We start from the raw sequence: 15024 nt of genomic DNA, 5'->3' as shown, positions 1-15024 counted from the left end.
TAATGAATCATTTTTATTTCCTGATGTTTTCCAGGTGTAACGTATGCTGCAAAAGGCTATTTTGATGCTCTGGTTAAAATGGGGGAGTTGGCCAGTGAAAGCCAAGGATCTAAAGAACTGGGTAAGTCAGGCAGCTTAATCGTATAAATAGAGTCAAAGTGTTTTTAAGTAACAGGACTGAAACCAGATTCAGCTCAAGAGGTATGTTGTCAGATCTAATGTGGAGTTCCCACCCTACCTATCTCCAATGGGTGGCCTCTGGCAGGGATGTCCCTTTGGATTTGAAATACTAGCTTTAACTAAGAGCTAGCAGCCTTGTTGGCCACACAGTAAGTGACCGAGTGCGGTTCCTGGTGTCCTAGCTGGCGATGCTGTACAAACGAATTTCAACTAACATGAGCTCAGTTGGCTTCCTTGTTTTTTAAAGGAGGAGCATGCCATCTGACATTTCCCTTTCATAAGGGGAAAGAAACATCTCAGTTGACTGGTTTTTATTTGATCTTTTTAGAGTGATCATCTAGAATATGGTTGGGCAAACCTGCAACAGATGGACCGTCTAGGTGGAATTTTTGTGATGGTGGAATAAATCCACCTCCAGTCTGTATGAGATTCACTGTGTTTTGTCTGGATACGTGGTGTGTTAGTGTGCATTGCCAGGAAAAGTCATCGCAAGCCTCCAGTTACTTAAAGTTCAAGATCAAAGCATGTTTTTTTCCCATGTTAGGTAAACACACAGGTTAGGTCTGATGACTGTGCTGGGGCAGTGACTTTTGAAAAGTGCAGCTGTTGCTTTCCTGTCCTCGCAGGAGAAGAAGCAGTCTCTGCCTTTCATATAACCAACAGCGGAGTGCAGGCTTCGAGGCAGCAAGCATATTTCAAAGACTTCTTGGCTGCTACTACTTGAGCTCTGTCTGAGTGGGATAAATAGTGGCTAAGTGTCAAATGGATATCTCCCTTACCCCTCTTACCTCTGAAGATGGGAATGGAAATTATTTTCTTAACACATGAATCATTGTGATTGCTTGGCACAAACGCGTGGCTTTTTTTTTTTCCCCAGGTTGCTTGCTGGGGAAAGGGTTCCTGAGCAGCTGCCCATGTCTTTTTATCTGGGTTAGAAGAGGATGTGGTTTGGAAACATTCCAGTTATGAGTGTTTGCAGCCACTGCTAAGGCAAACTCCACTGGCAGGCCTGACTTAGCTGAGTTAATGTGAAGATGTTTGAGTTGTGGACTCTGCTCAGGCTCCTATTGATAACCCATTTTCTACGGGGTTCTATAATGGCTGTAACTATTTCTGTGGATGAAACCGTTGCATAATCTTGGATGCTTTGTTTTTACTGACCATTGACAGCATTTGGGTTTGAAGAGTTTTGGGGAGTGAGTTTGCTTGAACTGTTAGAGCAAAGGTGTCCGACTTTTAAAAAAGCTAAACGGCGCCAGCCAACTAGCTAGTTCCTGCCCCTTTGAAAGGCAGAAGAGAGAGGCTGCAAGGAGAGGACGATGTGAACCTTTACTGTGGTGTCTGAACAGGAGTGCTCGTTTTGGCAGAAATCTCCTACAGCGTTTTAGGGGCCAGACCCAGCTGTATGCTGCCGGAGCTGGATTTGTTAGCTGGATCCTGCTGACTGCAACAGAGCAAATTGCTGGCTCTGGTACATGCTGTCTGCAGTTTTCCTATTTGAATGCACCCCATGACTTGTATTTGCCCAGCAGATTAGAATTACTCCAATGGCATCATCAGTTCTAACCCTTTCAGTGGCTCTTCCTTTCCCTCCCTTCTATTTACTCTTGAGATAAAGCATTCAGGGAACTGCATTTCCACCTTTTTGGTCAGTCTGGCACGTGCCCTGCCTTAACTCCTGAGTTCTCTCTCTCTCATTTCAGCTCCACGTAAATATGTTCCTTTCTCCCAAGCTCCCCTTCATAGATGCACCATGGTCCCTTGCGCAGCGTTCAGTTGCCCTCGGGTATGTCTACACTGCAAAAATAAGAACCCACAGCAGCGAGTCTCAAAGTTTGAGGCAACTGACTCAGGCTCCTGGGGTTAAAAATAGCTGTGTAGCCATTCCTGCTCAGGCTAGACCCTGGGCTCTGAAACCTGGCAAAGAGGGAAGGTCTCAGAGCCCAGGCTCCAGCCTGAGTGGGAACGGTTTGTTTTTAGCCCCAAAGTTAGTTGTCCCTCAGGCTCTGAGAGTTGCTGCTAAGGGCTTTTTGCCATGTAGACGTATCCTTAGACATTTTGCCTTGTCTTCTGGAATGGAAGTAAACTATTCTTTCTACTGATTCCACCTGCTGGTCTTGCTAGCCAGAGTACCGTACTAGGTAACTGCCTTGGTACTCGGTAATATCTCTAAGGAGCAGTTGATTATGGACAAAGGCTTCAGGTGAGGTGACTTTAGGAGGCTTCCAAAATTAGGGGCTATAAGCCCCCTGTCTTCAGTTTGGATCAGTCCTGCTTTCAGTAAATTCCACGCAAAATTCCATAGACCTGACTGCTTTAGTGTACTGTAAATCCTACACTGATTCTGACATTGGACCAGCTACGCACAATACGCTGGCTTAATCTGAAGCTTTTGTGGAGAAGCATTAAATGTCTTATTGACATCTAGTTTATCAGATTAAAACTGCCCACAGTAATCTGCTTCTGTGTAATAAATGAATACTAAAAAGAAATCTGATCTCCCTGATTGTGCATGGAGCACCACCAATAATGAAGTTTATACAAGTATTTCCATTTAGTTTTAGCAAAAATAGTTCAGCCGTATGAGACCATAACTTTCCCATTTATATTAAGCTTTTTGCTTCCCTTTTTTTAATGGCTTCAGTGATTTGAGAGAGAAACTTGAAATCTGGTATGTCTCATTTGGTGATCTGGTGGGAATTCATTGCAGCTTGTGAAGAATATAAAGGTTTAAAGAAGGGCTTCTGAAACGTACATACTGAATAGATACATAATCTGCCAGCATTCCTTTGGTTGAGTGACTTCAATATTTTCAGTGCATTTGAAAAAGTGTATTGCATTTTTAATTCTTGTTGCACAGCTCCTTGGCTCAGGGCTTAAAATTTAAAATGAAAATATTTTAACGAACCTTGCATTTTGCTCTCTAGTCTGAATAAGCAGACCTAAAATAAAAGCTTGTGCTTAAGTTATTCATATTCTATTGGGTGTAGTCTAATATTTACAGCTTTTGCTGCATGGATTTTAAAAAGCATAGTATCCTGGAGACTAAAATTGTGGCTAAAGTCTAGGAGAGCTGATGTGGCCAATGACATAAACTGCTTCCTAGCCTGATTCCTAATCAGAAAATTCTTCATAGGGCATGGGAGAGGAGACCTTTTGAAACTGGCTTTCTAAACAGCATCCCTGATTGAAGGTATTAGTTTTCCTGGGAAGACCTTGAACTTATCAATCCTTTTAACAAGATACAATTCACTTGGTGATAGCATCAAACAAGTGCTGTTTGTTTACTTCGATCTAGGTTACCTCATTCATTACTAGAAGTTTTAACGGGCAGTTAATAAATTACTATCTTGCATTAATGGAGCAAACTTAAGCTGATCCTCCCTTTGTGTCTGGGGAGGATCTATCTTCCTCCTTTACCAGCGTGAAAAGATGTTCCCAGATTTATGCAGTGACTGTCCTGTTCTTTTTAGACTGTCTACACTTGCAATTGAATGACAACTCATGTAGTCATTCACAAGGTTTTGCCTGCGTTGTCAGCAGGAGCACGCAAACCCCGCTCATTGGGGGTGGAAGTACTTTGTTGGCAAAAGTGCCAACAAACAGCGTTCACACTGCCCAACTTTTAGCAACCCGGCCATGTCTCTAAAAGCTGTGTGGTGTAGACATGGCCTTAGCTTGGGCTTTTTTTGTCTCCTAGGCTCAGACTTTGAGGTCAGAAGGGACCATCGTGATCAGCTAGTCTGACCTCCTGCACATTGCAGGCCACAGACTCTCACCCACCCACTCTTGAAATAGAAACTAAGCTGGCTGAGTTACTGAAGTCCTCAAATGATGGTTTAAAGACTTAAGTTACAGAGAATTCACCACTTACACTAGTTTAAATCTGCTAATGACTCATGCCTCATGCTGCAGAAAAAGGCAAACCCCCCTCCCCCCATGGGGTCTCAGCCAATCTGACCCAGGGGAAAATTCCTTTGTGACCCCAAATATGGCGATCAGTTAGACCAGCGGTTCTCAAACAGGGGTATGAGTACCCCTGGGGGTACACACAGGTCTTCCAGGGGGTACATCAACTCATCTAGATATTTGCCTAGCTTTACAACAGTCTACATAAAAAGCACTAGTGAAGCCAGTACAAACTAAAATTTCAGTAACAATGATTTGTTTATACTGCTCAATATACTATACATTGAAATACAAGTACAATGTTTATATTCCAGTTGATTTATTTTATAATTAGATAGTAAAAATGAATCCGTAATTGGTCAGTAATAGTGTGGCTGTGACACCTTTTTTGTATCTTTGTCTGATTTTTTTGTAAGTTTTAAGTGAGGTGAAACTTGGGAGTACACAAGACAAATCAAGTCTGGGAAGGTGGAGAACCAGCTGAGTTAGACCCTGAGCATGTAGGCGAGACCCACCAGGCAGTTGGGTTGGGATATTTTTGTTCTGAAGAAGAATGCCAAGTGTGACACAGCCGAATGCCAAACTCTGCAGTCCTATCTATCATCCAGATAGTTGGTTGCTTAACCTTTCCTCTCCAGAAATTGAAACGTTCTGGCTTTGTTAAATGAGTCTGACCCCTTTATAAAAGTTAATGAGGAATATTATGAGGGTAGAGTCCATGTCTCAGATTTCCAGCCTGGTGTAACTTTTGTAGCATGAATGTATGAGTGTAATGAGCTCTTTCCATTTTGACTGAGCCAGAAGTGGAAAAACTGCCATCACACATTGTATTCCTTTAGTCCTGTGCAACCTTGCAGCCTGTCTTGAGAACCCAGGCTTATTTAATCCTCCTGGTGGTGTTTGTTCACTCCTCGGAGTTGAATCTTGTTGGTGTAATGGATGTTGTTTGTTTGAAATCTTTCAGCAGCCTTTCTAATCCCCCTCAGGCCTCCACCCACCCACATTTAATTCCCTGCTCTCTGGTTCCTAGTCTAAAATCTGATTGTGGAGAATGTATAAAAGACAAGTGTGTAGAAAGGATGATCTCAGGTAGTAACAGATGAAGGAATAAAAATCAAGCATTCTGGCTGTAATAGACTCTCTGGTTTGAGCATTTAAGTAGAAGTGCCTCTCTGGTGTCTGCTCTGATCAGAACTCCACGAGGAAGCCTCAAGTTGCTGACACTGGACTCATGTCTAGACACGCCATCTCGCGGAGCGGGGAGGCTGAAAATCACCTCCTTGCTCTTGATGCTCAGTAACAAACAGCAACTGATTTTGGAACGTTCTGTCTGCGGGCCCCAGAGACGACCTTAAAGGTGCCTTGTACAGGGAAAAATTGTGTTTACCTTTTGTGTGCTTCTCTTCCTGATGCACAAAGAACATGACCAGTACTTCACTGCCTTCTTTCGATCTTTAAAATATCAGGAAAATAAGGGAAGACCAGACTTGAGCTGGAGGTCTATTTGGAGCTTTCTCTGCTCTTGACAGAAAGGGCCAGAGGTGCTGAAGCTGTACTAGGAGCACTTCTCCCTCCTCTCTGGCAGATGTTTGTGTTTAAATAGCTATTAAGCTTTCTGCCGTGATCTCTCCTGGATGTCGTCACCACTTCGTTTGCAGTAGCGGCACAGGGTGCCTCTTGTGTTGTCTGTGTCTTAGAGTGGAAGCTTCTAGAGGCAGGGACATGTGGCGAGAACAGTGATAGTCCATAAATATGGAAAGTGAAGAGACTCCCTTGTGAGGTAGGTACTTGGTGAGAGAGTGCATGAAGTAAGAAATTCCCCACGTGTTTGTTTCCATTGACGCTGCAGATTAGGTGGGGGTACTACCCAGAGAACAGGCAGACTTCTGCTCTGACTTGGTGTCCTGTGAGGCTCTCCAGTGGTTTGTGTGGATCCTTGCTGAATAGCAGGGCAATACCTATTGTGCACAAAGCTGCTCTAGAGTTACTCTGAGCCCTGTTAACGAGTTGTCGAGTGGGAGTTGCATATTCGCTACCTCACTGTACGCTGCCCTGAAAGGAAAACCACTTGTAGTCAGGCGTATTGTCAATGAAGCGTGTCTGTAGCTGCTGGTTGTGCTAGATTCTGAAGCATCATGACTTTTCACCCAAGTGTCTTTTTAGAGGATGGAGGAGAACTTAATTTAGGGTTTCAGAGTGGTAGCCGTGTTAGTCTGTGTCAGCAAAAACAATGAGGAGTCTTTGTGGCACCTTAAAGACTAAGGGCTTGGCTACACTTGCAAATTTGCAGCACTGCAGCAGGGTGTAAAAACACCCTCTCCAGCGCTGCAAATTTCGGCGCTGCAAAGCGCCAGTGTGGTCAAAGCCCCAGCGCTGGGACCGCGCCTCCCAGCGCTGTCCGTTATTCCCCACAGGGAGGTGGAGCACGGACAGCGCTGGGAGAGCTTTCTCCCAGCGCTGGCGCTTTGACTACACTTAGCGCTTCAAAGCACTGCCGCGGCAGCGCTTTGAAGTGCTAAGTGTAGCCACAGCCTCAGACATTTGTTAGTCTCTAAGGTGCCGCAAGGACTCCTCATTGTTTTAATTTAAGGTGTTCAGGGTCTTTCCTAGGTGTGGGATGCTGCAGGTTGAGCAAGTATGCTCAGGTTGGGGTGGGGGTGGGGTGCAGCCCAGCCAGCAGTGGAACTATGGACTGGTTGCCTTGATTCTCCTGGGAACTGAGGGTACAACTACACTGCCAAAAAACAAGAGTGAGCCTCAAAGCCTGGGTCAGTGGACTCGGGCTGTGGGGCTAAAAATAGCAGTGGAGACATTCCCACTCGGGCTGGAGCCTGGGCTCTGAGATCTTCGCCCAAGAGGCAAAGTCTGCTGCTGTTTTTAGCCCCAGAGCGTGACCCGGGCTCTGAGACTTTCTGCAGTGTAGACGTTCCCTCTTCCATGTCACTGAAATGTGACTTTCACACCCTTTCCCTGCTTGTTTCCTTTTAGTGTCCGTTGGCATCTCTTGTTCCCTACACAGAAAAACTAGACCCGCGGCCATGGTGCGGACTCTCCCTTTTAGAGATTCCTTGTGCTGCTTAACTCGGGTTGTGCAATGCCTTGCACAGTGGGTCCGGGTCTGTAACTAAGGCTTCTAGGCACTATGGCAACACCAAGAATAAATAAAGAATAAGATTCCAAGGCATCTCGGAGGAGCTGTGTACTGATTTCAGACGGGGGTTTGACATGGAGCGTTTGGATGAAGTGACTGGTCACTGTAGAGCCTGTTGGGTTTGGGCTTGGAACTGATGTTGTCTTTGGAAAGTGCTTCTGAAGACCTTTTTGTAAAATTTTACTGAAGCATCTAAGTGACTCGGTCACGTAGACACTGGCCAAGGGATCACGCTTTCCAAAGTGCCTAGTGTGTTGCATACTGGGTCATGGTCAAGGCACAGCATATTTCTTTCCCCCCCCCCCCCAAAAAAAAACAAAACAAAACATTTGTCTGGAGTTGCAAGCAGTTGTAGGCAGCTAGTGACTTTCACCTCTGCCCAGTGTGCACTGGCATCATGGCATGGTGAGATTCCAACTAGACTTCACTGGGGAGCAGCGGAGCAAGTTCAGAAACCCCCTGCAGAGCAGTAATGATTCCCTATTCACAGGGCTCCTCTCGGATCAGTCAAGGCTGCTGCTGCAGGAACTTTCCCTGAAAGAAGAAGGAGAATAGGGTGGCTAATCTCTCAAGTGCTGAGATGAAACTACCCTCTGATGGAGAACAATTTCCTTCCAGGATTTGCATCTGATGTACAGTTTGCCTGATGATCTAATTCTAACTGATGGCACCCCCATGTGAAAGCTCCGTTGTGGAGCTGTTTTGTAATGTAAGTGGAGAAGACTAGACTTAAAAACCTTAAACTGCCCTTGTAAGGCAAGATTTAAAATACTTCCTTTAGAAATTGCAGATGGATGCATGATAAATACCTCTATGGCAAGGGTATGTTCTGCTTTGCTTTTATTGCATGCTGAGAAGGATTTCTGTAGTCTGATCTGCAGGAGAAAAGCCTGGTAAGGCTCCATGGCACATCCCTTAAGGAGAATCCCATCCCAGGACCAGAATCCATCCTGCCTGCATTCTAGCATGGACAATCGGATGGGTGTGTGTGCATCCACGCTCATTTAGGAACTGCAATGTGGCCTCTTGGGGCTGGGGAAGTCAGGATATTACTTGTTAAACTGGTTTTGATAGAATTGTTAACGTGAGGCGCTTTCTTCTTTGAGTGTAGAACCAGAGCATGCCCTGCCTCCTGTACGTACTGGTGTCTTTGGCCCAGATTGGAAGCTTGGTAGTACTGTGCTGAATCCTCTGGGGCATTGTATTAATCTCTTAATTGGATTTGCAGTTCTCAGGTAGCAACTTCCTATGGCAGCAGAGAGATAGTTATAAACACTGTGAATGTTAAAGGTCGTTTGTCTGGGTAAGGCAGTTAATCTGGAAACAGATGTACAAGGGACCAGGGACTGCTGCTTACTGGAGCTGGCTAATGGTGTTTGCAATGCTCTGTGAACTGTTGTGTGCTGCTCAGTTGCTTAACACATCAGTTTACATTCTCCTGTGAGAGGGATACAAAGGAAAACCCAAGCTGAATGTCCAGAAATGTTGCCTAATGGCCAGGCCTGTCAGACTGTGAAATAGCCCCCCTAGGGCGAGTCCTGTTAGCTGGTGGAGTAACCTCCCTGTGGAAGTAATGAAAGCCCCATTGCTTGAGTCATTTAACATGGGAGTGGGCAAAGCGCTGAACCAGATAACCCTGAACTGGCAGGAGAACGGACTCTCCGCACCTCTCCCATCTGTGATCCTGTTAAGAGCTAATCAGAGAAAGAAGCTGCCCTGTACACATAGGAAGCCGTGCCCTGGTGTGCCTTCATGCTACAATTTCTCAGATTTAAAGTAACTGCCTTTGGGAATGGTGGGGACGTAGTAGGGAGTCTTTGTTTGAAATGTGGGGCTCATTGAGTGGAGAACGCTCTTCACAGCAGCTCTTTGGCCTCCCTTAAATCTCGATGGAGATACAGCTGTGCCACTAGCCCCTGATGATTCAGAAAGCCGACTTGCTGACTTGGCTTCTCCTCCTGCACCCCCGATGGATGGCTGCTGTGCCTTTCTTCAGCCACTTGGCAAGAGACAAGCTGTGCATGTGTTCCTGGGAACCCCGGTGAGCAAAGAGATGAATCGCTCAGGATAGCACATGGGAGTTTTAGCTGCTTGATTCTTGACTGTGAAGTCCAAATGAAATAGCAGACCTAGTGAGGGTCTATTTTAGAGGGCTATTGATCTCTTCAGTGAGAAGATGAAGAACCCGCTCTGTATAGCAGCACACTCTGAACTACATGCAGTTTTGTTGTATGCATACCCCCTTGCCTGCTCTTCACATTTCACAGGGGTAGTCTGTCTGTTTTTTCCTTCAGGTACAGAATGTAGCCAGCAAGTGTATTCTGTACCAGTCATTTCTGTAGCTTTATTTCACTGTCTGTAAAGTGTCTGTCTGGGATTTTGACTTTCATAGGCTAGGCTTTCTTTAATGCTTTTCTGTACACCATAATGTTGGTCAAAAGACTCGCCGTTAGCATGCCCATTTTGCTGGAAAAGCTGATCATCAACTAGTGACTAAGCTGAGTACTAACATTAATTCAGTACAGTCCACTTAAAACATAACATCAGAACCTGCAGGAAATGGGTTTTCCTCTGTGAAATCAAAGATACCAAAATGCAACAAAAACCTTCTTAAATTAATAACTGCCCCAACAATGGACTTTCTGTTTGGTCTCTGTATTGACTTTCACAGCCTCCAAAGTTTTCCTGTTGAAGTAGGAGCTATTATGCAAATAAATTTCTCCTGTTTTACATAACCAAAATATAGTTTTGTGAGACAGTGGAGTGCTGTTAAATGAACACCTGTTAAAAGAGCACATCATTTAGTGGTCATTTCTAGCCAGTCTCTGTAGCATGGTAGGAACCTCTCATTTTTAGTTACTCCTCCAATAGTAATGTCTTTAAAGAGACATCACCAGCCTGTTAAGTCTCCCAAACTTGCCTACCTTTGAAGGCAGAGGTCTCAGTATCCCTAAATCCCAAAGAGGCAGACTGTCCCTTTAACTGGGAATTGCTACAACCCACAGCCTAACAAATGAGTGACTGTCAATTAGCCGGTTTCTGCAATCCAATTAGTAACCTTGATAAGCCTGACAAACTTCAGATGGGGGCTCATTTTCTTTGTCTCTCCATTTTGGGTGGCGGAAGTGAGGGGGAGTGGGAAGGTTGCACTCTAAAAATTCTTATCACCTTCCAAACATCTGCTGGTGTATGTGAAAACAAAAGACCTTGCAAAAAGGAAAGAAGATTTATTGACCCCCGTAGAAATAATTCTGGAAATGAGACAGGCTGACTAGGGATTTCTTCACATGTGCTCTGTGGGATCCAGAATGTTTTGTTAGAAGTGTGTGCGTCAGAAAGGTGCGTAATGCATATCAGTCACTTTGTGCATAGTTGAATGGCTGGCCTTGTCTCTTGACTGAATTAGCTTTTTCCAGCTATGCTATTTGACCAGATACAGATGAAAAAATAAAATACTCATGCATAAATTGTGTGGTATGTTGAGATGGCCTGAGATTATTGGTGTTTAACAGGAAAGTCAACTTACCTCTCTCTTCCTTTGAGCTCTTATCTACTATTTGATAAGACTCTAATGGAAAGTTTAGAGAAATGTCTGTCTCTTCAGTTTGCTTACCTCTTGCATTTCTCAGCACTTTGCATATAGCTCAGGGGTTCTCAAACTGGGGGTCAGGACCCCTTGGGGGTCACAAAGTTATTACATGGGGGGGTTGCGATCTGCCAGCCTCCACCCCAAACCCCACTTTGCTCCAGCATTTATAAGGGTAACAAATATATTAGTGTTTTTTTAATTTATAAGGAGGGGTCGCACTCAGAGGCTTGCTATGTGAAAGGGGTCACCAGTACAAAAGTGTGAGAACCACTGGTATAGCTAGAGTCCCTGTTTCTGTAACTTTCATACAAGAGAGTTTTTTAAGAGGAAAAATGTGATTGCAAAACCACAAAAATGGTCATGGCAAACCTGGAGCTACTTGTACTTAATGTTTTATCGTAAACTAGCTTTCAAGATATTTTTGTCCCTTCAGATACGGGTGATTTGTTCTCACTTTTTTCCCCTGTGATAAAGCTGTTCATTGCCTTAGAGTAGATGGTCTCCCCCACCTGCCTTCTAGGGGAGACCTGCTCTGCAAGAGGCAGGCCTAGTCGTTCAGGGTTATGGATACTGCTAACAGATTCTGTGTCCTTTATGAAGAAGTCTACAGCTGCTACGATGCTAAACCAGCACATATCAACAATTCTTGTTCCTCTGCCACATTTGGGCATTGGAGGTATTTGTTTCCTCCCCCCTTCATTGGGGTTACTGGTGCTCAAATGCAGAGGGTTCATGTAATTTCTTGCTGGCTGAATCTTTGCCATTGTAATGAGGTCTGTATATTGATGCCCTCCTGTGTCTGTTAATTAGTACTTTACCCTGAATATAGTCACTACCTCTCCCCTGTGTAAGCTTCCTGGGTAATTGGACATTGGAGATTTGCTGATGAATGCCGGGGGGGGGGGGGGAGAATGCATGTGTTTGGAGGGGAGCAGCTACCTAAAAGAAAAGAGCTGACCCTTGATGCAGAATCTCTAACATATAAGTAAAAATGCAGCTTGATAACTGCTTAGTTTCTGTAACTTTTTTTTAAATTAATGAGACTTTTTTGAGTTTGCTTTAAATACAGGGGAAAAGCACTTGACCTATTCTATGGCTTGTCTCTTCTTTAAATAAAGAAACTAGATCCTGTTAAACTTTCTGATAGTTGAAGCACAATAAATGATGGGGCCAGAATTGATCAACTGCAAAGATTTCTTCTGCTTTCCAGCACAGTCCCAGAGGGCTGGTGAGATGCTAATAGAACTCTGGCAAATGCTTGCTTGTTTTTAGCTGCAGGAAATAAATGGAGGCAAACAATTTCAAGAGGAAATGGTGTGTTTGTACCACACTTGTGCCAGGCACTGGGCTGGGTGACCCAAGAGGTTCCCACCCACCCCCTGCCCCAGCTGCGGATGTCTGTAGCTTGATCTTGTTCCCTGTTGCTTTTTAGAATGGATGGGGACAAAGTCAAGTCCTAGAATTGTGTTGCTTGGCTGAAGTTTCAGTATTAAAACTAACATCTCCTTAACCTGGATCCCATCTGTACCATTTGCTGCATTTTCATCAGCTTGAAGCCCAGATGTTAACGTTAAGAAATAAGATTGTAAAAAAATGGTTGTTTTCAACCTTGATTTCACACATCTCGCTGGTGTGGAGCACTTCGTTTCACCAAGTGCCTAATGTATCCTTGAGGATGGGCTGCATGAGAGCTATATGCAATTAGTGATTCACCGGGGGCTATTGCATTCCATAAGAGTCCATGGAGCAGCTGTTCCTAAGCCTCTGCAGAACTGAGCTCCAGCTACCATTTCCTGGTATGTAAAGGGTACAAGTCTGACTTACTGGTGATATATCAGCCCCCTGTGTTACACAGACACATGAAAGAGGGCAGGCTCTCCAGACAGCCACTCCCCCATCGTCCAAAACTTGAAAGAGTGGGAAGAGCTAGTTGTACTTCAGTAGGGCCAGAATTTCACCCTGGAAGTCCAATGGCAAAACTCCTACTGACGTCAATGGGGCCAGGATTTCACCCCGGTCATTAAACTTTCCTCAGTACAGCTCTGTACACAGCATAAGCAATGATTTTTCCCCCAAAGATGTCAAACAGCCTTATTCAACCAATGCCCAAAGTCCCTCCACACAAGCAGTGCTGAAATGAGCTGTTCTTTGGCCCCATTGGGGAAAACAAAAGCACAAAAGTCTCTTCATAGGCTTGTCTTGCTTCTCTAAGCACTAAAATTCTGGCTGCATAAGCTGTCCTACTTCTGAGGCACAGCCATTCATTCTCCTTAGATTTGAATGCCTTTTGCTTGACATCAAAGGATTTAGCTAAAGGCATCTAACCAGCCATTGAGAATCTGATTGATCTTCATCTAGGGTTTCAGGACACACAATCTTGAAAACCATTTGCTTTGCTAGTGTCACCAGTTTTATTTTTAGCTGTTTAAAATGCCTTTTTGTTTTTTACTCCCCTTGGTAGTATTCTAGCCTCCAGAGCTTCTCCCCATCCATGTTAACCATAATGACGGGCTACCTCCTGGACAAATAGGAAAACACGGGCTGTCTTATGGCCATGTCCTCCCAGCACTCCTTTCTGGTTCTGGTTCAGCTTCATCTTTAAGTTTTTACATATTTAAGACAGCTGAATTTCCCTGACTTCCTGCCATGCTGGCGACCTAGAGGAAGGTAAGATTGGCTGCCCATCGGTGGGCCAAGAATCGCATTCCCCTTGGACTACCACAGCTGTGGTTTTCTTTACTCTGGGTGAGGCATGAAATAAAACTGCTGCCAAGTTGCTCATAGACGAGGATTACAAATATCCCCATACAAACCTGTTCCCCCTAGAATCCTGTTTGGTTTGCAGGTGGGTTTCAGTTGATCAAACTGCTGCCCAAATGCTGGGTTTCAGGCTTGTCTTTGGCCATAGGATGATCATCTTAGTGGTGGCTTTAAAAACAAGTATCATTCCTCTCCTGATACCTCTTGCTCTGTCGATGTTCCATTTAAGGTGGCGTTGGGTAATGAAGACCTAGTTTTGAAGTGGTACCCAATTTATTTAATTGCAGTCTTTTTTTCTTTTTAATTAAAGAGTCAACTTTCTTAATCAGTTGCATGTGTCCTGTCTTCTGAACCAAACCAGGAGAGCCCTGGTGTGTAACTGGAACAGAGAAGGGTTGTTTCATCAGCATTGTTAGTGTTCCACTTTGGTCAAGAGGTACCTACTCTGTATAGCATACTTGTAGCTATCTCCCTTCTACTGCATTTAGAATTGCTTTGTGATGCTTCGAAAAAGAGTTTATAATCAAGGCAACACTTTTTTGTGGTGGTTGTTGTTGTTTATCAGTGTATCCTGTCTTTAGTCTTAAGCTCTAGGTCAGCTGCTGTTTTTATCTTTGTGTATTCTACACTACAGAGGACAATTTGTATGTATGGGGTCCTCCAGCGTGGTCTCGGCATTCGTGGGGTACTCAGCATATGCATATTATATGTTCAGGCTTCCCTGCTATCAGCAAGCGCTTGACTTCGCTGCTTTATTTTTTTAATGTGGTTTTGTTGTGGGAATAGGGTGACCCAGATAGCAAGTGTGAAGAATTGGAACACTTTCTCCCCCCACCCCCCATTCCTCTTGGGGTGGTGTAGTTGCATATATGACACAGCCCGTAATATTGGGACATCTGGTCACCCTACCTATGTAGGAAGCCTGGTTAAAGTGGTTCTTGCATGTTCCTCTGAACGTCAAGAGGTTCATGGTCAGTTCAGTACTCTGGTAATGTCAATGCTAAATGAGTCTGGTGGGGGGGAGAATTGTGTCCCTCTTTGGCCTTATCTTCACTGCTAAAGAAGGTGGTGGAGGATTGTTTTGTTTACCACGGGTAACTAATGCCTGTGAGCTATCTTGAGGTGCGAAGACCAGGCCACTTGAGTTTTACTGTGAGGTAAGTTGCCCCAAATCCCCTCCAGAAGTTGCCCTCAGTAACTGCTCCTCAGGGTAAAACCAAAGTGCCTCGTCTGGACTGTTTTTCCTCTGGATAACTCACATGCCTGAGTTACTCTAAGGTTAAAAAACCCCTTCTGTAGCAGTGAAGGCAAGGCCTTTGCTACTTTGACTGAACTGCAGGGTTGGCTCGTCACTTCTTGGCCCTTCCCCGTCTCTCTGGGGTGGCTGACATGCGAACTCTGGGGCAGGATCCAACGCTTAGCCCCAGTGGTAGAG

At 44.7% G+C, this 15024-nt stretch overlaps 1 protein-coding gene across 5 annotated transcripts in view; it reads left to right on the top strand.

Moving 5' to 3' along the window:
• Positions 1-15024, top strand: part of BAIAP2 (BAR/IMD domain containing adaptor protein 2) — an 82566-nt gene that overhangs the window by 20096 nt on the left and 47446 nt on the right. For all 5 annotated transcript variants that reach the window (XM_044982093.1, XM_044982091.1, XM_044982095.1 and 2 more), the window contains exon 3: positions 35-121. In XM_044982093.1, the coding sequence (XP_044838028.1) occupies positions 35-121 (87 nt within the window). The remainder of the gene's footprint in view (positions 1-34; positions 122-15024) is intronic.

This window comes from Mauremys mutica, chromosome 12 (assembly GCF_020497125.1).
Source record: "Mauremys mutica isolate MM-2020 ecotype Southern chromosome 12, ASM2049712v1, whole genome shotgun sequence".
Lineage (NCBI taxonomy): Eukaryota > Metazoa > Chordata > Testudines > Geoemydidae > Mauremys > Mauremys mutica.
The sequence above is the reverse complement of the archived record's forward strand: the minus strand, read 5'-3'. Positions and strand labels throughout refer to the sequence as shown.